The 25,201-nt window shown below is 32.9% G+C and overlaps 1 protein-coding gene across 3 annotated transcripts in view; it reads right to left on the minus strand.

The window, feature by feature from the left end:
* The window catches only part of LOC109536904 (transducin beta-like protein 2), a 52,178-nt gene extending 34,495 nt beyond the window's left edge, over positions 1–17,683 (minus strand). The window contains exon 1 of one of the 3 annotated variants that reach the window (XM_019903358.2): positions 10,672–11,172. In XM_019903358.2, the coding sequence (XP_019758917.1) occupies positions 10,672–10,816 (145 nt within the window). In that variant the 5' untranslated portion in view covers positions 10,817–11,172. Of the gene's footprint in view, positions 1–10,671; positions 11,173–17,368 lie in introns of those variants that run through there. The other 2 variants (XM_048664152.1, XM_019903357.2) reach the window with 2 other exon arrangements.
* Positions 17,684–25,201: the final 7,518 nt, after the last annotated feature.

The raw sequence follows: 25,201 nt of genomic DNA on the forward strand, positions 1-25,201 counted from the left end.
CAACTTTAGGATTTTGGCACTTAGAAACTGAAACTCAAATACAACATAAAAATTAATGTTTTCTTCCCAATACGGAACTGAAGAGATTTAAAGAGAATGGTGCACAGTGAGTGTTCCAAGAACAGCTTTCACATTGATGCAATCTACCAATAATTCGTTTCGACACCTTTCAAATGGTTTTTATTTGCGGCTTACTTTCCCAACATCTTCAAACGTGCATCACTACCTTTCCCCGCTCGATGCAAAAATAATTATTTTTGGAACTTGATCAAATGGAAGTATTAAACGAATACTAATTCAGTGCCAGATAAAGACATTTAAAAGAAATCAACCAAATTGATTATTAAAAGCAGCGTAAAATTGTTAGTTGCGTTTATACGGTTAACAAGACATTTTACAGCACTCTAAGAAAATTGCCTCGTTTTGTCCAAAAATAATAGCTGAGTATTATTCCTAATTCACCTTACTATACAAATTATATGTAATTGACTTTCCATATCGTTTGAATGCAGATCAGAGCTAATTTTTTTCTTACGTATCTTGAGCTGCTAAATCAAATGGTACTTTAAGATGTTCTCTAAGTATCGCAAAAAAACAGTTATAAGTAAAAATCCGCGGACAACTAGAAAAAGTCATAACTAACACGTTTTTCTCATATAAAGTCTTGATAATACGGATGGGCAACTGATTAATCGTTTTTAAAAGTCCAATTATTTTAGCATTAAGCCCAAAATTTTCAGATGTACAATGATCATTTAGCATGATTTACGTGATTAGATTAGCAGTTCCCTAATGACTAATTGCCCCATTCTAAATTGAATATAAATTTATTTGCCTAGGCAAATTGACTATTTTCGTTCCAGCTCATTAGTAAATGTTTAATGGTTGTTAAAAGGTTATTTCTACCTGGCATCAACCCTTCTGCATTAAGGATAATGCTGCCAACTTTGGTCACGTCGTTTTCACAAGTAGATAATTTCCATTCAACCCTTGCAATGGAATCTGCAAATGGAAACGGCCCAATTTTCTCCTTTTGACTTTGACGATTGTTTGACTCTCAACCTCTTGAATCCAATGCGTACTTTCTTGACTTACTTTTCCGTTTAAATAAAAAGATTTTTCATCAAAAAGCAAAAATTAGTTGCACTTCAGTTTATGCACTAAACATCCTTTGTATGGATGATGTTGCTTATATTTCCATCAATTTTTGGTCTTTCACTGGGTTTCAATAGAGTTTTTCGAACCCAAACATCCAAAAAATTTCAATACGATCTCGTTCACTAAGCGGCATTATTAATTAAGTTTGAAGCTCTGGATATCTGCATATATTTACATATTTTTTGTGCACATCGTCTAGTAGTTTATATTATTAACTACTCTCCATAATATATGTAAATAGTTGTTTCCCTTGTTATTGAAAATTGATGAGTGAGTAACGATTTTGCAAGCCTCGAAATTGCATAACGATTTTTTAGTGATAAAGCTTGAAAATTATAGGATCAACGTCAAGTGATACTTATTTTTGTTTCGAATTATTGGAAAGCGTTTATTTATCGGGTTTTACAATAATCTTATCGTTTTCATAGTTACATCCTTCGTTCCTCTTTTCTAGATTTATTCGCCATGTGGACAAAATGTACATTATAACACTGTGACATTTTCAAACTAAGAAAAAGAAAAACCTCATGAATGTGTCTAATATGAATCGTATAAGAGCAAAAACACAATTATTTATAAATGCGAAGTAGTTAAAGATGGGAAACATTATTCTAGCCGATTGTTTGAAATCTGATTAATCGGAAACATGCTAATTTCGCTGACGCCTTGACAGAAAACAACCTGGAATGTATCCAATCGTACAATCGTAATGACAATGTATACACAATACCACGAAAAAATATTGATTTCTATTTAATAAATGTAGCACAAACATAAACTCACTGTTTAAACTCGTGTAGACATAGATAATTGTTTTTTCGGGGTCAACTAAGAACTAATTTATTCACTTATTAGCACAAAAAAGCTAATAATAATTGAATTATTTTTCACGGCTACGGCCTCGATATTCCTTCGAAAAAGTAAAACTTTGTTGTCTCAAAGAATGATTTCCCAACCAAACCATTTTATATAACGTTCACTTTGTCTCACTTCATTGTTTGTTCAATTCGTTATAAACAAACGAGGGTACCTACATTAAACAAATAGCTTTTAACTAAACATGATAAAAGTCGATGTTATTTTCGGATATTTTGTTACATCTACTGAACATGCATGAGCGTCAAGGCGCTTCAGGAAAATTGTGTTTCCACGTCGCAGATACAGATTTAAAAAAATGTGTCCTAGATTAAAGTGCATCTGTTAAGGAAGATTCGTAATAACTGCAATTACCAACCTAGACATTGTAACCTAGTAAACTAAAATGCATGATGCGGTTCTCATTATGGAGCTTTTCTGAATGCTTCAATGATTTATCATAAGGTCGCCTCAAAGTTTTGCATGAGCAACGGACTTAGAAAAATAACAAAATGAGACAGCTGAAACATAGTGTGCTTTTAACAAACATTGTTTTGCCCAACATAAAATAGCCTCGATGTATTATGCGATGCATTAGAGTTATTACATAAATTGAACAAATTCAGGTAGTTTCAATTTCTCAGTTGTTTATCAAAATGCAAATTGTTAAATCGAATCGCCAAGTCTAAAATAACGGAATTGAGGTCATTTCTGCAAATATCTGAATGGCCGAGGAAACTGTTGAAGCGTGTTTTAAATAAATAAATCAGAAACCGTTTATCTTATTATAATGACTATTGTACCAAACCAAGCATATCAAGTTCGCCGGAAGAACAGAGTACCGGTACCGTAAAACCACGAAGTAGACCTCCGCTTAACACGATTTAAGGCCACTTTTACATTTCTGTAGAGGTACCCGTGACAATGCCAGAGAAAAACTGTATTTATTTGTTAGTTCAATGTGAATGTGTTTTAAATTGATTGAAACACCTAAATATTTCGATCAAAATCAATTGATATACTTGACGAAATAAAGTGATGTTTCCTGCTTCCTAATTTTGCACCCAGCTTATTCGCAATTTAATTTCCAGAAATCTACTGTATTATCAGTAGGTATCAAAAATCCGAATGATTCAACCCACATGAACGATTGCCATTCTAGAGAAATTTGCTGGCGGGCAAGTGAATAATTTTTCTGCAAATTCCCAAGACACGTCAACGTTTTAATGTATTTAGCTACATAAGACTCTCTCGCACTAAAAACCACCCTATATGTAGATACAAAAGATTGTCTCGGAAATAGATTTATTGCACACTGGGTGTATTGAACTGATTGTCGGAAAGGGATCTATGTTGTGGGTATACCTTCACTAGTGTGTGTTGTGTGCTCAAAATAAATCAGACAACTAAGTAATACATAAATAAGAACTTGACTCCACTTCGACAGATAGAAACTGTTATCTGATTCTTTGATTTAAATGCAAGTCGGATTATTTCAAGATATGGATTGTTCGTACGCAGATGTACAGCTTAGTAATTGAAATTAAAGAAGAAAATTATAGAAACATTACTGAAAATTGAAGAATGAAAACTGAAAATTATAGGAAAAACTTTTCCTTTTGATTGAAGAAACCACCAGCTTTTTACAAAAACACACAATAACCGAAAAACAATTACTACAAGAGGCATCAAACAGAAATCAAATCGTTCTCAACAAACGAAATTTATCCAGTTCCAAGATTAGTCAAAGTTTGTTCGTGTATCATCTATTTTTTGAGCAGATCGCTGATTATCGGAACAACCAAACTTGATCTTGAAATAATAGTTTGTTTTAAGTTCAGTATCTATTAGAAACTATTAATTAATAGAATAAATTGACAACCAAAGCCCACATGATTTTGGCTAATTTAATTGATTAATCGACGCAAATTGAGAGTCCGATAAGTACAGTGATTTTCGCATGCAAGATAACCTCCAGAGATATGCGATTTGACTACTAAGAAGACAATGATTTTTATCATACACACACATGCACATACATACATCATCAATGACACCTTCATGCAAAGATATTTTTATCATCCTTTAAAAATACGCCAAGGCCATTTTCAACGTAATCATTATCCTCGTGGTAATATTCGGCGTTAATTCATTAGCCGACGTACAGTTTAATCAGGAAAATATTAAATACTTAATGACCTAAGTCATGTGGTGGAAAGCTTGGATATCCGACGAATATCGTAATTTTAGGCAATCACCGACACATTACAATTAGTGGGTAATTGTAACATGTCACATCAAAATTCTCCAGTCTAGACCTAAACAACAAAGTAAATCAAACCCTGGACCATTTGACGCCTCTTAAGGTTTAGAATAGACACATGGTATTTTGCTAGGGGAACAAAGATGCCAGGCCGGCGAAACCCATATCAACCCAGAAAGAAAGAAATGCTCTTAACGTATAGGTGCGAAAAGGCTTGCCCGAGACTGAATGTAATCTTTGCAAAGTATCAAATTAGAGTAATGACTTGTGTGATAGCTAGCAACAAACTGGACGAAGGGTTAGGGTAGATAGTGGATTCCAATCTTAGGAGTTTCCAATCTCAAGGCCCCCAGAGAGAATGGACTTGGGCTAGCCCAGACGGTGTTACAAACAATCAAATAAATCTGATAATTTCCAACACGAAAAATATAGTGTAAGACGTAACTATTCTTAACAAATTTTCTATCGAAAGCGACGACAGAGCCATCAGAGCAAAAATAGTCATAAATACAAGAAAGGAAAGGTCAAAACTAATGAGAAAAAAGAAAAACAGCGTCTAGAAAATCATTAACAAAGCGCAGACCAAACCACAACCAAACAAACAAATAATAACAGCAATGAAAAAAGCGGAAAACAAGTGCAAGCATAGTACATAAGAAACTTGAGAACTCAGTCGAAGATGTACAGTATATCGACGATACATTGCTAAAGGTAACTTTTAGACTTGAAAAAGACAAACTACATATTGTTAGCGCGGATGCACCCGATATCAATAAAATAAGAGAGATAAGAGAAAACTTTTTCGAAAAACTGCAAAGCACTGTGAACAAAATACCCAGGAAAGAAAAGATATTCCTCTTGGGAAATTTCAACTGTAGAATCGGTAATGTACCGAGAAGTAATGCAGGAGTTCAATGAAAACGTAATAAATAACAATGGTGAAATGCTATTGAATACATGCGCACAACTAGAATTACTTATCAATAATACGTATTTTAATCACAAATTCCAATATACCTTTAACAACTCACGAGACCAAAAATCTAATATCGATTTTATAATCGCAAACCGTAACATACATCCTAAAGAGATCCGGGACGTAAGAGTATTGACTTCTGCAAATGCCACAACAGAACATGAATTACCATTATGTGAATACCGCCAAAAATTAAGCATACAAAAAAACAAACCAGACGAATACATATCAAAATATAACATCGAAGCCTTTAAAAATCAAATCACAATAACTTTATATACAACTACATCGATGAACAGGATAACGTGAACCAAGCCTGGGAAGAAATTGCATCTAACATAAAATTAAGTGCAATAGAGGCGATAGGAGTGACGAAAGTTAACATCAATGGAAGAGAAAAACAATAAACCGTGGTCTCCAAAAAAAGTTAAACAGCTGGCAAACGAGAAACAAAAAGCGTAAATTAGATACAGAAATACGAAATCCCCAGAAGAGCACGAGGAATACAGAAGATTAAGAAATTAAGTTAATCAAGACATCAAAGAACTGAAGGAAAAATACTGGGAGAACTTCTCAACGGGTATGCAGCATGACTTATATGGAGGACAAAAGAAGATGTGGAAAATGTTGAAAGAAGATGTGAAAACAAGTAAACAATATCAGCCCAGAAGAATGGGTCGCATACTTTCAAGAAACATACAACAAGCAGTCGGAAACCGAGATAGTCCCAGAATATAACCGACACGACAGGAGTCAACCGATAAATACATCCCAAATAGAAGTAATGATAAAGGAAGTAACGAAAATCATAGGCAAACTGAAAAACGGAATAGGCCTAGATGTAGATGGCATCAGTAATGATATGATAAAATACGGAGGGGAGAATTCTGCTAAAGAATTAACAAAACTTTTTAATAAAATAATTCAAGAAGAAACGATCCCAGAAGAATGGCGTACCAGCATAACAATCCCAATATTTAAAAAGGGCGACAAAAAACAACCAAAGAACTATAGGGGAATAACCTTATTGAGCGTTGTTCTTAAAATCTTCACAAAAATATTGGCCCAAAGAATCGAACAAAAATTAGAAATATGCGAAGACCAGCAGGGTTTCCGCCAAAACAGATCCACCATAGACGCAATCTTTATATTGAGACAAATAGCAGAGAAAGGGATTGAATACGACAAGCCAGTATTTATGTGCATGGTTGACCTAAAACAAGCATTCTATAGAGTAAGGCTAACAGACATCGAAAATATTCTACACCTCCATGGCTTAGATAACATATATATCCGCATAATAAGAGATCTGAATAGAAACGGCAAAACGAGAATCAAAGTTAACCAGAAACTAACACAACAAGTACATTTAAAAACAGTAATACAGCAGGGTGACAGTTTAAGCCCCACACTTTTCAATATAATAATGAACAGTTAAAGATTGTCTGACTGAAGAAAGTAGATAGCAACTTTTCATCATTTCATAATATAGTTTAGGCGCAATTTATTCACTTGCAACTACAAATTGCAAAAAATTTATTTTTTAAATTGCATTATCTGGTTAACTACATTTTTTCAATGTATTAGTCCGTGAAAATGAATCCACTCTTGTATAATTTTTGTTTATAATTATTTTGCGATTTGTCTCTCCATCCTCGAGAATATATTGAAACCGATCCGACCAAGTTGGTTGGATCGCCGAAACACACGTCAGATTTCGTTGGGCCGACATAATCGGTCCGACGGCGTTGTGCGTGAGTGCCGGCCATAGATTAACTAAGTCCGACTAAGGCCGACTAGCTTGTTAGCAGACAAGATCGCACCGACTTTGTCGGATCGTCGAAACACACGTTTGATTTTCATCCGATTTTGTTCACCCGCAAAATCGGCCCGACGGCGTTGTACGTGAGTGCCGGGCTTAAGAATCCGGCTCAGAAATCGTGTCTATCCGCCAGACGTAGCAATTTATCAGTGTTGTTTTGACCGGTGCGTTATGGCTCCTTCAAGGCGTCAAAAATTGGGATTGCGCTTGCAGCGCTATTAGCAGATATGAATAGAAAGAAAATAAAATAATGGTCAAAACAATGGTTTTTGAAAAGAAGAGGATTTCGTCATTCCAATTTAATCAAGGAATTAGAATCCATAACATTTTCTTAACATTTTTTTGAAGAATTAATAATGACTTTTGAAGAACTGCTTAATATGGTGCGACGATTAACAGCAAAACAAGATGCCTACTTTAATGAGATTCGCCGCTACTGCAGAACAACTATTAAATGTAACTTTAAGGTGTCTAGCAACTGATAAAAGTTACGAGGACTTAAAATATAGTCCAGTAATATCCCCACAGTTATTTTCCAAAATAATTCCAGAAACGTGTTGGGCTATCTACAATAGTTTAAAACTAAAAAAAAAACATAAATTATAAATTAGCCTGCCTAAAATAAATGAACCTATTCACAAGCTACCAGAAACAGATAAATTGTATCCAAGTGTTCCACACACCACACGATTTGTAAGGAATTGGAAAGGGGAGCAGGGCGATTGTATTCTCGGATCGACCAACAGGCCGATATCGGAAAGTCGTTAAGAAATTGTCACAATCGCCCACACATGCCGCAATTTACAGGGCCTCTACAGATTGTACTCGCTAGATTGCCACGCGAGTAGGCCGCTTTATAATACCGGTCGAATTTCTTTCGCACGTGACGTCATACGGCTACATACGGACGCAGCCGGCGCCCCATGCGCATTGACATACCGTGATTAGCTGTATCGTGAATATACCACTACCACTAACTTTATAACTGCTTGTCCTTATTGGCCGTCTAATAACCCTCTATTCGTTTCAATTGTACAGAAAATTGCCGTTAACGGTGACTGGGTATTATTTTCTTGATGGTCACATTATGAAGACAATATAAATCTTGAATGAGTAACTCATCCAAGATCTAAGGGTGAAAATATGAGCCGCTATTCGCTCTCACGCCCTGCTTAGATATTCTAGGGACCTGAAAACAGCCCCTGAATATCGCCCAAAAGTCGCCTACGGCCTGCAAGTCAATATCACCTACTTTTATGGAGTAGGTACTTCTATGCAGTAATGCCAGACTAGGAAATTTTTCACTAGTTCTACGGATTTCTCAGGCAAAAAGAAAAGGAATTTTTTGTAATTTTTTGTTTATGTGCAAAAAAAATTAATTCTGGAAAGAAAATATTAATATATCGGACTACGAAAGGCTAACAAGTAGAGAGGAACCACAATTTGTTTTAAGAAATCTCAATTAATTAAGAATCTGCTTTAAGGTATTTTTAATTCCCCGGCAATAGTCTTTAATGCGATGCAAAAATCAATAAACCTGCAGTGAGTGTGACTTGCAACTGCCCCATCTACATATAAACTTTGTCAAATACTTATTTAAATTAAAGCTTGAATTTAAGATAAGAAGAATAGATAAATAAGAAGAATACAGATTGAAGCAAATCTAGGAAAAACTAGGATTTTTTAAGTGACCATGTGGGGATTTTAATTTAAATTTTACCGATCTGGCATCACTGCTTCTATGTGGTCAAGATACCTATGTGCCCCTGCATTGAAATTTTATTGGCAACACTGAAAGGCGCTAAAGTTAAGAAATTTGGACAGAAATATTAAACAAAATATATTTATTTAGTGGTTAGGTATTAAGTAAAATTTCTTCACAAATACTTAATAAAAGACGTATATGATTTCTCAAAACATTTATAATAATTATACTAAGAACTTCTAATACACTGTCGGTCTCAAAAAATTGACCATTTTGTCGCCATGCCGCAGAATCAAAAATTTAGTGGCAAAACGATTATTAAAATCCCCCAAACTGGCAACTCTGATAGAAATACCTAGACGGATAAAGCCCGTGTGCCATTCATCCGTTTATACGATGGTACCAGAGATGCCAGGTCTACCGATTTTTCGGTAGATCTACCGATTTGTCAAGGAACCTACCGATCTACCGATACCATGCAGATTTCTACCGAAAAGTAACAAATAAAAGTTTAAAACATTTCCGTGGATTACTTAAAATAATACAACATATTTCCGTTCATSATCAAAGTACGTTGGTAATAGCAGACATTTTATTTTACCACACCTCGTATTTTAGAGTTCTTTTTCAAACATAAAATGAATCAAGCCCGCCATATAGATCATAAATATGATAAAATTATGTTTCATGGATCCTGCAGTAGTGAAATCAGGTTGCCTACATACAATCTATTTCTGATGTTGCAATGATATTTCCAAATTTAATAAATGATAGTGAATTACAAGGTCTGGACACAGAATGACGTCTGTTGCAAAATGTTGAAGAAATTTAAAAAATTTCTGGAAATATTGAAGAGTTTTTAGTTAATTTTTTACTTTAGTATTCCTGTAAGATTAAAAATTCAAGTTTTGAAAAACGCGCGAGTTAATGGAGCCTTTTTTTCTTTTTGGTGAGGTTTTGGACCACCCAACAGCTCTAGGTGTGCGTAACAGAGCATTTCCAAAACGTCACCAGATGGAGCCCTTAATAATGAAAGAAACATGAATCTACCGATTTTCTACCGAAAAATGTCGAGCTTATCTAGCGAAACTCGATTTGCGGACCTGGCGATCCTGGATGGTACGAAAATGTTTCTATTGGTTGAAGATCAGTTCGTACGACGACGGACAAATTGACCCTTTCGTACCATCGTACCCTCGTATAAACGGATGCATGGGACACGGGCTTTAATTGAAATAATTTAACTTTAATTGAAAAAAAGTGTCAACACTCGCCACGAAATCAAATCAATAATTTTAATATAGCTAGTTTTATTTAAAAAAAAACCTATACCACCCCCGACCCCGCGAACTGAATGTTCAAAAAATGTCCACATTTTACTGCCCTTAAGTGGGCCCCATATACATTAATTTCAGTACTGGACGTCGCAAAGCTAGCTTTAATCCGCCCCTGTATGGAAAGGTTTAAATAAGGGATGGAAAGTTTCGCTAAATATCACACAAATTAAGTGCATAAAATAATCGCCTGATTTTAAAGGTGAGACGCTAAATTCGGTCAAATAACAGTTACGAAGTATAAATCATGAGAAAGCAGATGTGCTGCACATGGATAGCAAGCCGATAAGACCAAGCCGGATTGCGGAATGTTAACCTCAAAAACGGCCATTAAGTAATAAACTTATCAAAACTACAGGGCTTCTACCGTCTGTTTGACAGATATTTTTGGGAATAATTTGGCTATTTTTAACCGGTTTATTTAATTTCGAAAATAAACCTCCTACTCGTCGTGAGATATTTAAATCACCACGTGAGCTTCGACAGGTAGAGAGAGTATGGTCAATTCCGCCGGTGGTTTTGGTAATACTGAGTTACTGCTAACAGGTAAATACTCACCATTAGCATCCTTTTCGGAGCGTTCTTGCTTAATCCATTTAAGTAGATAAATGAAAATTATAACACCGAGTCCGATAAAAATCGTAAGGGCTACAACCGGACCGATTAGCCCGTTCAGGTCGGCACCTTCAATCCCGCTACTCATAATTGAGCAATTTTTCTGTTTTTTTGTCAAAAGTTGAACCCAAGAAAAACAAATTATTTTAACCTCCCCAAAACAACCACAAAGATCGGGCTCGCGCTTCAAGCTGTAGCGTCTGAATCGCTTCGAATGCAGTTGGAATTGATCACTCGCGTTGGCGCCAAGTAACTTGCGCGTGAATTTTGAACTTGCTGATGATTTTTCCTACTTTTCTGCCATTTATTTCGCATTCTAGCACAATTAGAGGTGCGAAAATGATTCAAACCCATTCGCGATATTAAGACGGAAAAACTGGGGGACCACTGGAGCTCCTTTGACTTAAATGAGACACGAAATTCAACTGGAAACTTGAACGAATTGTTTGGCGCTTTTCACTTCGCGGGCCCCTCCGCAGTTGGGGGGATTAGCACATGGTGCACCCAATACAAGGTTGCCTGTACTTCCTAATTATCGCTAATCATCAGTTTGTTAAGTTAGCAAGTCTCAATGAGAACAGTGCAGCTGAGAAACAGCTCAATATAGTCGTTTATATGAAGAAACGTGTATAAGCAACCAACGAAAAAACATAGCTGCAAATAAAGAGGAAAATAGTATATTAAAGTACAAGAGGCGAAAGTCAAAGTTTTGCTAATGCTTGAAGTTGCAGTCTTGCACGCAGCTGCACGGGTCTTCGACAAGCATCTCGCGAACCGTGTACTATTTTTCTTGATCATCGCTGGAAACTAGCTGGGAAAAGTATAAGGTTTAGAAAAAACGGCTTTGAAAATATTAAAACAGTCAGCTGACCGTCAGTAACAAAACATTAAGCTGTCAGCGTGCGCGGCGAAAGTTCTTACTTTCCACACGGGATGAAGAAAATTAAAAAATCTATAATGGGTAAAAGTGATGCTTTCGCTATCGAAAACAGTGGCGAAAGTGCGTAGGTACTTTCCACCAGGGAATCAAGAAAAGATAGAAAACTATACTCACTCAAAGTTAAGTCAATGTCAAGCCAAACTAACCCTACAATTCGACGACACTGAAACAATTTTTTATAAATAATTGTGGTCATCGACCTATTTTTCATATTTCTGACAAATGTCACGTTTTCGACACGTTGCTTTAGCGCCTGCTCGACCACAATTAAATAACTTTGCCAGACTTCGATGCTGCGCACTTGTAATGAGATTTTAGCTCCCGAATTTTAAAAGCGATAAGTTTCTGTAAAGAAATGTGATGTATGTATGTAAAAAATAATTTAATATATATGAATTATACAATTTGCCCCAATATGATCAAAAATCTGTAGAAAATGCTTGTAAAAGTAACACTATTGTACATCATAATATATTACGACTTAAGTTTCGTTAATGAACTTCATAACTTGACAAAAACGCTAAAACAGATTTAATGCTTCCTGAAAAACGGAAATAAACATTATATGAGCATGCATGAAAAAACGAATATTTATTTTAAAATAATGGAAATGTAATGATTTCAAACTGTTTACTCAAAAGCTATGCTCAAAGCATGACTCATTGCCATCGGAAATGGTAAACTTTTTGAAAGTTTGAGGAGAAAATTGAACTATTTTTAAGAGGCATAAAAGCTGAAGAATGTGTTATATGGGAATTTATTTATAAACGAAACAACTGAACCTAAATTTGCTCAAATAATTTTTATGGTTTTGTTAGCTTATCTGAAGAGATGTTTTCAAATAATTATTTCACAATTTTATTTGCAGCAATTATTATTTTTTAATACACCATCTTTAATTCCGCAGCCCATAATATAGTGAAGAAGAGGGTGGACAATTAAAAAGTGTTCTAATAATACGACAATTATTTTAAAGCATGCCTCCAAACAAGCTCAGGGAAAAAGTCCTTCCAGGAAATTGCAGGTTTTTTCGAATAGGTTTTTCAGAAAGAAATCTATCAAGCTTTGAAACAAATCAAAATGCACAACTTTGCCCTAATTTTACCGACTTAGTATCTCTTACAGCTTACGAGATTCTAATGTTAACATGTCGAATTTCCAGCATTTTTTTACATTTTTTCCAAATCCAAACCAGATGATTAGAGATTTGCAGCAAGCAGCTGTAAAACCTACTCACAGGCTTGAAACTTCACAATTAATAACTTGTTTTGATAGGAATCTTCTTTTTGAAGAACAAAATTGAACTAACTGACAAAAATCTCACAAATCAACATAAACATAGTAAAGGTTTCTTAGCCGGACAGAATCCGGGAATAAACCGTGGTTGAAGTTTAGTAAAAAAATGCCCGAGCCACTGCAAACAAAATTTGGAAGCTTACCAAAATTGATTAATCCTTATGTAATGGACACGATGCAACGTTCCTTGAATGTATAAAGTTAAACATTTGTGCAAGATTTTTCCTTTTACTAAGGCTTTACTAAGACATTACGAATAAAAATAATAATGTGATTAAGTTTAATTTTTACTGTTTTAATTCCCATTAATCCGGCAACAACGCTCATTGTCTCCTATAATTTTGAATTGGTTAAGATGACGCGCCTCAGTTATGAGCACTTGGATTTACTACTACAATTTACTACGACTCCGCGACTCGAATTCTGGGATTTCACAATTGTCACGGTTTTATCAATTTTTCAGCATTCCATTGCCGCAAACATTTTAAGTGATCCTTAAATTGCTCCTTCTCAGTTGTTTTTTTTTAAATTGATTTCCCATTTAATCGTACCTACCTAATGGTTCACGTGGCGATTATAAGGTTCACTGGTATAGAATTGATAATTCTAACAATTGACATGATTTTTTTCTTAATCAGCCACATGTGTTTCTGCAATTTTAGCATATTCACTTCAAGGTAATTACGAGCTGGAACTGGTTAAGATGATGACAAAATTTCATGTTCCATTGTTGCTTAAAAGAGTTTAGTTTTGCTTGATTTGTTTTAGGTTTGCGGGTCTTTTTATTGTATGTGTATTTTTGTATTATATTATTATCGTTGTTGATGCAATTCTTTTGTAAATGTGTATCCGTTTTTCTTCCTTTCGCTGTAAGTTTAAGCAAGTTTTATAAAGTTTTCTGTATTCTGGCTAGTTATTCCAAATACAGGGTGTCGCAATAAGGATGGTAAGCGGCTGTATCTTGGAAACTATGTGTTGTAGTGATCGAAAAAAAATTTATAACCAACTTGACGAAAAGAATTTCCTAGAAATTATTTTCAAATTTCTCCAATGACCACTAGATGGCGTAATTGCAAACGGTATTTTAAACAGTCGATTTTATACAGGAATTGCCCCTATAAGTGAAACATCTAGTAAGTTTAGTCAAAAGATTATATAAAACCGTACTACTTTCCTTATGAACTTTTTCCCAACTTGTCAAATAAAGCGTTGGGGGCGAGTCAAACCGATAAATTCAAAGAAACCTGTAACTCCAAAACGGCTCTACCGATTTCAAAGTTTTTACTATCAGCTGAAAGAGCAATAAAAACTCTACAATATGTGATAACAACAACCTTACTAATTTTTTTACGCGCATTCGAAAGCAAAGGAAGAAATGAACCAAACCGCAAAAACCGCATCTCAAAATTATTTCTGGATCCGATTTAATACTTGAAAATAATAAGGGTTGCTAATTCAAATAATTAAAGTAGGAATTGACCCTATAAGTGAAACATCTAGTAAGTTTCAAAATAGTGCGAAAAATAAAACCACATGTTTTTCTTTCAAAGCCTACTTTAATTATTTGAATTAGACAACCTTTATTATTTTCAAGTAGTAAATCGATTCCAGAAATTATTTTAAGATGCGGTTTTTGCGGTTTGGTTCATTTTTTCCTGTGCTTTCGAATGCGTATAAAATAACTTGATGGAAGTATTTGAAATTTTTGTGAAAAATTAGAACAAATTAATTTTTTCGGACAGCGGATTTTTCGAAAATGATTATTCCGCCCCCTTATTTGACAAGTTATTAAAAAGTTCATAAGGAAAGTAGTACGGTTTTTTATGATCTTTTGACTAAACTTACTAGATGTTTCACTTATAGGGACAATTTCTGTATAAAATCGACTTTTTAAAATACCGTTTGCAATTACGTCATCTAGCGGTAATTTGAGATATTTTAAAATAATTTCCATCAAATTCTTTTCTTCAAGTTTGTTATCAATTTTTTTTCCGATCACTCTACAACACATACTTTCCAAGATACAGCCGCTTACCATCCTTATTGCGACACCCTGTATATACAAATTATATATTTGAAATACATATGTACAAAGTAGTTTTTAGATTTTTTTTCTTCATGTTTAGTGACATTTTCATTAATTTTGTCTGTATTTTGAACATGAAATTTTCAATTTATTTTATATAATAACGAATAACGTTTCAACAATGGGTGAGGAAAAAGATATTTTCTACACAGTTAAAAAATGTTCAAAAATTATTTACAGTGTACAATCTATAATTGTATTTAATTTATTTGGAATAGTGCAATGTCAGATTTGCTCATTGCTTGCATTTACCTGTAAGAATACAGAAAAGCAACCTTTTTTAAATAAATTTGCAAAAAAAGTAAAATTTTCCGTTTTTCCTCAAGTCGCTACATAATAAAATGGATGAAAGTGCGCCATAATTTTTTTATGAACTTTTAATATACCACACGTTACGTCTATGCATTTGATTTACTTTACTTTCTCTTGGAATCTAGATTGAATATAATTTGGGTTTAATCAATCACCTAGGTATCTTTTAATGCGAGTAGTAAATGACTGTTTGATAAAGTACTTATTAATTTATAAATTCAACGCTATAAGGGTTGTTTTATGCCTTTTCATATTGGACAATATTTTAATATTCTATCGAGGATATCGTTTTTCTGTTAACTTAAATGTGCGAAATTGTATCAATAGTTACATTCGAAAGAAGATATTAATAATTTTACAAAAATAAACATTAAAACTTAGTAAGATTGATGTATAGATATTTGAGTCATTTCTTTTGAAAGTGGCGTAAAAGTGTGTGTTGAATAAAAATGAATACAATTTACTATGTACATTTATTAACAAACTTAAAAAAATCTATCAAATGTCATTGTTTTTATTATTAACATGACTATTTAGTTGTCGGTTTTTTTGTCGTTTATTATTTAAAATAAAGTCACTGTACAAAAAATAGTAATCTATCGTATTTTTTCACTTATATTGAAAGAGATGAAACGTATTATTATGTTTAAAACTATTAAGCTATTAAGTGTTAGTACGTAGGTAATGAACATAAGCAGAAAACAAATTCTAAAATAACATAGCGAAAGCAATTCTGACAAAAACAATTATCATTTAAATAAATATTTTTAAAGAGAGAGAATCATACAACTGATGTTGAGTTCAGATGCTTCTTCAGGTAACCACGCGTCAGGTTCTAAGAAAGAGAAGAATAATATAAATACGCACATAAACAAGAAAAATGAAGCGCAACAGTAGAGAAAAATATTAAATAAATGCAGATAAAATGGTTCCAGCCAAATAATTAGAAAATATAGAGTGCGTTTGTTCAAACAAACAGCTATTGTTAATGAAATTTTTTTACATTTTTGATTGCATGGTAAATGTTGAAATAAAGCGTCTTTATTTTGTTAATTTTTTATTGTTAACGTATTGTTCCAATTGAGATTAAGCATCAAATTTATGTAAATGGAAGATTTTTGCTTTTTGACAACTTTGAAAGTGGTTCAAATCAATTTGGAGCTATTAAAAGTATATATTTTTATTAATAACCATTTTTAAAGATCTTACATTATAAATTAATATTATTTTAATAAAAAAAAACTAGTGTAATAACACATATTTTCTAGCTATTCAAATGTAAAACCTTAAATATCTCCATACAAAAAGAAACACTTATACCCCTTAAAAAAAAACTACTCATTTATTGGTAATAATACACACAATGTTTTTACTGGTGCGTAGACAAACAGAAAATGATAAACCTAAAGCAGATTCACATAAATATATACTACTAAACATCTTTTAAAAATCGCTAGTTATTAACAGCCTGAAATCGTAAACAAAGCAAAAGTACAATGCAATATTAACAACAAAATACTAAACAGATCAAAAATACAGAACATTGGAAACAAATCATTTATCTATACATTCAATTTCAAAAAATCGTTTCAAATATATTCAGCGAGAGAGTAAGAATAATGCTTTATTAAAAATTGTTTCATTTTTCTTTAGAAGATTTTTTCCGGGAAAATAATAGATTAGGGAAATAATACTGCACAATACTCAAATGTCTAGAGACCGTATAGGCGGTATAATTCGCTCGGTACATCAAAAAATCGCTTAATGTGTCAAAAATTCTCGGAATTTTTAAATCAACAACTTAACTTCCCTCGTCTTTATAAACACTCGCGTCTCACGTGCAAAATTTAAAAAAATACAACAAAAAAAATGTGCTCGCTCTTACCATCTAAATATAACACATTGGCAAAGGTCATTTTTCAATAATGTAATTATTATTGCCCGTATAGGTTTTCTTCTTGTGGAAACCACATCAAAACACTATGATTTCACAGGAAAACACTTACCTTAAAAATTTGCACTTTCCACAGCAAACCATACACTAAATATGCTGGCTTTTTTAACTGAAAATTCTAACTAAATCAACCGAAAAGCGCAGACCGAAACGATACAGCACGAAATCAAGAACTGGAGAATATTTTTACTTTTCTTTGTTCAAAAGTTTTCAGTTTTACTGTTATACGCACTCAGAGAATTAGGCGGACAACTGCAATTAAATCCTTTGTTTCCCCAGCACATGTAACACAAGCAACAATATGAACCGTTATCACTAATCGAACCTAATAATTTATATGGTATTGATTGTGATTTCTGATGCCCAAACCAGACTGGAACACTGATCGAGACAATGCAGAACATGTAAAGAAAACGGAAAACTTAATCATACAAAGTAAATATGACCCCAATAAACCGTCTAGTTATCATCGAAGTAACAATAAGTTTTCACTAAAGTTTTGAAAATGAATGAGTGAGTCATAACATTATGACGTTGAGCGCGAAATTAGCTCAGAATTCCGTGACACGAATTTTACTAGTTATCATTAGGTTTGTGGAAATATTAGTCATTAAAATCGTAAAGATGGTCTTTCTTGGTTCTGTAGATCTGTTTTAGTTAACAATACTATAACTAATAATCAGGATTTATATCGCAATCTTATTTGCTTGCTTTTAAGTTTCCAAGGAATCTTCACGTCATTTTATTTTATCTTTTAGTTACGAAACCGATCATCTTGATACTCCTTAAAATTATGCAAGCTGAAAAACTAATACATAATGGGAAAAAACATTAATTAATTAGCTTTCTTAAAAGGTTAACAGAATTTTACCAACTGCTCTTTCTCATAAAAGAAATATAATGCAAAACTAATATAAAGTATATGAGAACTGAATATTTTTTTTTATTGTGAGGTACAAAAATTGTAAAAAAGTGCAAATATTGAAGCAATTTTTTGAAAAAAGTGAATGCTGGCTCTGTTTGAAATTTATTTAGAATTATCTGATTTCATGTTCAAAATAGAATTTAATGGTTTTAATATACATGGTAGTTTTTTAATGCGATCGAGTTCATTATTTCCGTTGGTGTTGAACTTTCGAAAATGAGTTTCATGTAAAAGTTGTTGACTTTAAAAGCGCAGATTTTAAAAATATTTTATATGATACAGAGTGTCTCAGAAAAGCGAAGCAAGATCAAAGTGTATTTTTTAAAATAGAACTACCCATTTTTCATTAGCTCAGGGAATGCAGCTTGAAACGTTGTATATGCACTGTAAATTGTTTTTTCTTACTTGCGACGTTGACAGATTATAGCCATTTAAGAAAAATTTTGCTTAGAAACATGGTATCTAAAGAAAGCGAAAAAAAGCAGTTAAAGATGCAAAAAATACGTCTTTCCAATCACCACAGATCCGTTAAGAATTCTATTGAACCAAAATATCAATACAATGTACAATATTGTACAAGATGTTAACAATGTGGACTTAAATCGAAAACTTTTTAACGCAACATAACTTTTGTTTTTCAATTTCAAAACAAAATTTCAATACAAAATCATAACTACAGTGAGATTTTACTAAGTTACCCCTAAAACATAAACTAGCGCAATTCAGTTCTCTACCTAAAAACGAATTTTTGGACTCAGGCAAATATTAAAGTGCTAAAAATACATTCACTAATCTGGTGCTTCTAAATAATGCTCATCATACTTTACTTGATTTAAACACTTCAATCTTGTCTCAAGTGCAGTAGCAGCATTCTATAAAATCAGATAATTTTGCCAGGACATGGAATTGTTGAACACTTCAGCATTTTTGCAACGCAGATAAAACTTCTAGATTTCGCAGATTAACCAATAACAGTGAGATTTTCGAGGGTAAACATGTTTGTTTTGTATGGCATGTGTCCTTTGCTTGACCGGTGCACTTCTAATATAAGCACTCAAATACTAAACGATGTTAACCACTCTAAAGATGTTAGAATTAAGACTCGTAGATAAGTTAGCAGTAAGAAATTTGTAAAAATTTGTCTGAAATAAATAATGTTCAAGGCGTACGATGTTAATTAGTAGACCAATAACAGAAGAAAAGCTAATTGTAGCTTAAATTTTAGTGTTTTTGTAAACATTGGAAAATCTTAATTTTTTTAAACTGTGCGGGCTTCAAACATATATTTTACGAAATTTATATCTGTTAGACCCACATTATGTTGCGTTATCAATCAGTAATATTTCCCAATGCGATCATTAGGGCCATCAGAACAATGATGACCTTGTAAAGCCGAAAATTCGTTCCATATTGAGGTTTAGAGGTCAACATGTGTTACAATTTCTTATTATATTCTTTGTATTTTATTACCTTAAATTCTGATGAGCTGAAATAACAGTGAAAAATTTTGAGGAACAGTACACACAAAATCGTTAACCATTTAACCAATAATAATAATATGTATTATTATTTAACCACTTTTTGCATAAAAATGTGTAGGTATTTGCAAAAAATGCTGCATTTGCATGAAACGATCATATTTTACAAAATGGGTCAATTTTAATAAAATCCCCAAAGTCAATTTCCTAATGAATATTTTTATTTGAATGTTTTCTATTCAACAGCCCAATAGAGTCACAAAAAATGCAAAAAAAAATTAAAAATCACTCAATATACTTGGGTGAATTTGATTAAATGAGAAAAATGTGCTTAATTTAAAGATAAATAAATAATACAGACAAATTACTAGTTTTTGCTTGGCAAATAAATCAACTTGAAGTATTTGAAACTTCAAAATCAAAAACATTTGGCTTCACGATTCCAAAGCAAATAGTCTTTGTAAATTTTTATTAATAGCCCTATACATAGAGGTCTGATAACGTGATGAGTACAAAAATAATCATAGTCCTATAACAATTTATTTGTTAGATCGCGAATAATTTGTCTCTTCTGCTTTACAGCATCTACTTTCTACCAGCTACTTTCACATTGGATTGTTCCAACCGCTTAAATAAATAACCAAAGAAATATGAACCATCCTTTAGTGGATCTTTGCGATCCATACAGATATAATTAGTACCTTCAAGTGGTAATTTGTGTATTTGAAAAATATTTTTACTTTTTAACGCCTTTCACTAGTTGAGACTGTGGTTACAACAAACCCATCTTTGCAAACATCATCTAATCTGTAATGTGGCGGAAGGACCGTTCTCTTGATGTGACCAACCGATAAGAAAAACCTTAATAGGAAAATTTTCTGCTGGGATCAAGAGAACAAATGCACAAGTTCATTAGTCTAGATATATCTGCGAGCCGAAACTCCCCAGTCATTAACCTGAGTAAAAGCAATTTCTCGAAAAAATGGCAATGAATTATCGTTCTCGTTCATTTAATCGTTTTATTAACCGACAGCATTGAAAGTTTGTAACTTATTAACTTTTCCTAATTAATATGATATTATAGTAACGACTACATAATAGAGTTATGGACAATATTTTGAAACCACCCGGTGGCATTATTTAATAAATTAATTGAACGAGTTTGTCTCTGTCGATTTCAAATCACTTTCACAAATTAACTTTTTTAATTGCTCTTACTTCCCATATTGCTTTTCAACCAGTTCTTAGCGAGAGTTTGAGACATTGCATGACATCATTCCCATAATTAGTGTATGTTATTTTCGACGGCGTTTTGGTGCAATAGACCATAATAAAAAAATGTTATATAGCCAAAAGTATTTAATTTCAATTTAGAACTTTTTTTTGGATCTGTTAATGGAGACGTTTTGGGTGTTTTCGGATTTGCTAAATAACTTTTAAAACGCCTTTTTTCTAAAGGCCTTAAATAAAGTTACTTCATATTTGCCATATAATTTTCAATTCCGTTTCAAAATTCTATAGTTTGTGCTATAAACTCTAAGAAAAGAAAACAGCTGCACCCATTGCTTGAAACTATCGAGTTTTGCCTGCTTATAGGCCGTCGTCGTAAAGAATTTGTCTTGACGTTTCGCTTGGAACTTCAGAAGTGTGCCACAGGTGGCTTCAACAGTTCGTGAAGATGCAAGCCTCCCGTGCTTGTGAAACGTCCGGAAAAATTATTTACCACCTATAAGCCCGAAAAACTCTACAGTTTTAAACAAAATTACTTTCCATTGATTAAATTGATACTACAATAAAAGCTGCTAATGAAGAAAGAGATAAAACCAACATTGTTAACTCTTTTTCCATGAGAGTATAAATTTCGAAACATTCGATAATGATTTCGACACAAAGTCTATTGATTAGTACAAATAAAATTTGAACCTGATCGTGCTTTATTGCAGCTTTAAGTGTGATACGCTTTTATTATTATTATTATTGCCGGTATGTATGGTTACAGTGTTGGTAAACAAATCATGTTATTATACGCCTCCAATAATGCGATATTCGTTCCACGCAAGGAAACTTTGCAATTATCTGATTATCTATTGCAAGTTGAAAATTAAATTTCTATATTTACTAGATAATTGAACAGTGGCTGAGGCCAATGTTAGGTTTTCATTGACAAGTTTTCCAAATTTCCAATTTCAAACTAACTAATCTTTTCTAATTTGCACTGATATAAAATTGTGAAATTCAGAAATGTAAGATACATAGAAAAAATACTACAATATTTTTTTCTTCACTTGCTCCACAATGAGTGTGGCCAAGCGAAAAGTTATCAAAATGTATCCTCTCTCAATTAAAGTTTTGATATCATTATTTTTTTCTTTCTTCTTCACATAGATAGTATGTAACTGAACTTCTATCGAACGAGTATCTGGGAGATATGGCAACGTTTCATATAAATAAAATATTTGCTTAAAGTTTATACAGGGACTGTTCTGGACAAATAAATCCAACAATATTTTTAAAAAAATTAAGTGAATTGTTTTTTCTTTACTTTATAAGTGATTTTATACTTTGTTTTATAATTTGATTGCCTGGTAATATAAATCTTCAAAGATATCTTTTGGACAGCTTAATGAGGGCCTTTAATATTTGACCACATAATTTCGATTGTTTTTTGCTACTAACTGATTTTTCCTCTATAAGCAGCATTTTATTTTTGGGGGTTTTGTCATTATTTTTATGTTTTACTCGAAAAAATGTCCTTCAAGGCTTTGAGGTAACATAACTTCAAGTTAGTCACAACACGCAAAAAGTAAAAGCTTGGATCAACATAATATTTTTCTAGGAATCTAAATCTCAATCTAAAACTGAAAAGCTCGATGACCACGAAATAATTGGTGGCGAATTATATACTTGACTTTTTTGAAATAAACTACAACACAACATGCAAAACTGAGAGGTTTTGGGTCAATAGTGAAAAAATTCCTCAAAAAATTAAATTATTTTTTTGAAGGATAAATTCTTATGCATTAAAGCCTGGGATTAATTTCGCAGATTAACAATGTAAACTATAAAAATGCCATTGAACTTACAGAAATTCCGTGTTAATTAAACTAATTTGAATCAAGCAAGTTGCCACAATCACGATCAATCGAAATCACGCACGATGGAACCGAAACGCTAAGAAAAAATGCCATATAATGAAGTCATATTTGGAGTTTGCTGAGCGTGAAACGTCTCCCTTGAACAAGTCATTAAATGAAATGTTTAATCAGCCACGCTTATTGGAATTTAGGCGGACCAAGGTAAGTAAGCACGCGTAATCCATGTTATTATGTATTCAAGATGCAATATTTTCGTTGGTCATAAGTAAACCTGTTGGGAAAGCGTAAGATTGTGACAATATTAAAGGGTTGGTCGCTACAGAAATGAGAAAAACTGTTTGGAATAACAGAAAACTTACCAGCTATGAACAAATTCACTAATTGGAAACTATTAAGAGCACAGCAAAGAACACAAAACGTTGTCGTTCGCCAACAACTAACTTCACGAATAAACAAAACGCGTCCCTGCAATTAACATTATGGGTCACTTTGCAAAAGCTCAACCAATAATCGCACATAAAAAACAATGAACTAGCTTAAACGACAAAGGACAACCGCGACCATGCACCACCATTAATTTGTAAAACAAAGTTATCGGCACCAGGGTTCTCCAATTGGTCTTCGACCTGTTATCTAAACAAACGAAGGTCTTGATGAGTATGAAATGTATTATTGTTTAATTCTGATAAAAACATGACTGGATTTCAGTGTATATCACCAACACTAATAATTACTCGAATTGTTTACAGTTTCAGTTCATTTGTATTTTATGGTTTATGTAATGGTTCATCATCAAGGATATAGGTGTTATGTAAGTTCATTCAATGTGTAGCAGGTTGAATGATGTCACTTATAAAAGTTACACTTTGGGAGCGATGATGCTCTAATGCACGATAATTCTAATCACAAATATTGCAAATGTGTTCTGAAGTAATCGTCAAGGTTTTCAGAACCCATCGGGTTATTCGACTAATTGTTCTGAACCTGAAATGAAAAATAAAGCTCACTTCAGTTTTCTAATGTCTAAGACGATTATGCCTAAGTTTTGCTTTTGAGACAGACACCGATAGATACATTTTTAGTTAAAAATTAAGGTAATCTTTCTGCTTCATATACTGGACCAATATCCCCTCTCTCATATACTAAACCTTATGCAAAAGTATCGTCGTCTTCCTTTCACCTGTTCCATATTTAATTTTCATCTATTTTTATATAAATTGTTCAAAAAATGGTCCTTTAAAGCTTAATAACTCTTGATCTAATAACCTTCCATCGTTCGTTGATTTTAGGTTTATAAAAAAATATTAAACTTCATTGCGAAGTAAACTATCTCAACTTCTCAAGTTCAAGTGCAATAAAATGCGTTTACTTTTGATTTAGATTAAAAATAAGATATAATTCCCGCTACATTTTCAAAATGGAATTTTTTAAAATTTTTCAGATGCAAAAACACACAGGGTGTCCAATTGAAATAAATTAGAAATTTACGAGCAAAATTATTTAAATGTAAAAACTTAATTTTCGAAATTATTTTACGGCAAAATGGAGCAACTGAATTCGTCAGCTTTGGGCAAGTGGTGAATTCTTGAATGTCTTGGTATAAAGACTAAATTAAAAGTCTTGGTATAAAGACTTAAAAATAAATATTTCTGCTTCTTGGCTATTTAACAATTTCAGGTATTTTTTATGGTAAATTTTTGCATTAACAAATTTTAAATTGAGTTAAGTATTTTGTAATATCGGAAGAGTTGTCAGATGCATTTTAATGGAATTTGCTGTATATGTACCTATTTATTCCTACACGAGGGCCACATTTTGTTAAAAGTTAGCTTATTTTCTGTCTGAAATTGTTAAATAGCAAGGAAACAGAAATAATTTTTTTGATTTTTTGCTTTTAATGCTATAAGAATTTACAAAGATCACAAAAATGTCAAAAGAGGATTAGTGCATCAACTCAAAAAAAAATCAGTCGATTCCAGCTACCGAATAAAAAGTTCTGGTACTTTTTGTACCAAGGCACTAAAAAATTCGTCACTTGCTCAAAGAGTATCGGTTGCTTCATTAGGTCAGATCGTCGTCTTTTGAGTCATCGTATGCTTTTGCATCATGTGCTCACGGGACACTTTATCTATTTTCTTTTCTAATGACTGCTTCTCTTAAAATAATCTTCATATGCCACCAATCTTTTCACCCAAATATTCCTAACTAAAAGCTCAAGATCGAGTAATCTGGAGCACGAGCATAAACAACGAAAAACTACTCTGAAATGTTCCAAGTATGATTTTCTACACGGGCAAGATTCGTACACTGAACTGTAGCACAATTAATATACAATCCAGCCAAAAACGAATCCACATTTTCGAAACTTCAGGTGAAAGTGTAGTAAA

The sequence above is a fragment of the Dendroctonus ponderosae genome, unplaced genomic scaffold, assembly GCF_020466585.1.
Source record: "Dendroctonus ponderosae isolate FM_Combo_2020 unplaced genomic scaffold, Dpon_F_20191213v2 Dpon_F_20191213_2, whole genome shotgun sequence".
NCBI lineage: Eukaryota > Metazoa > Arthropoda > Insecta > Coleoptera > Curculionidae > Dendroctonus > Dendroctonus ponderosae.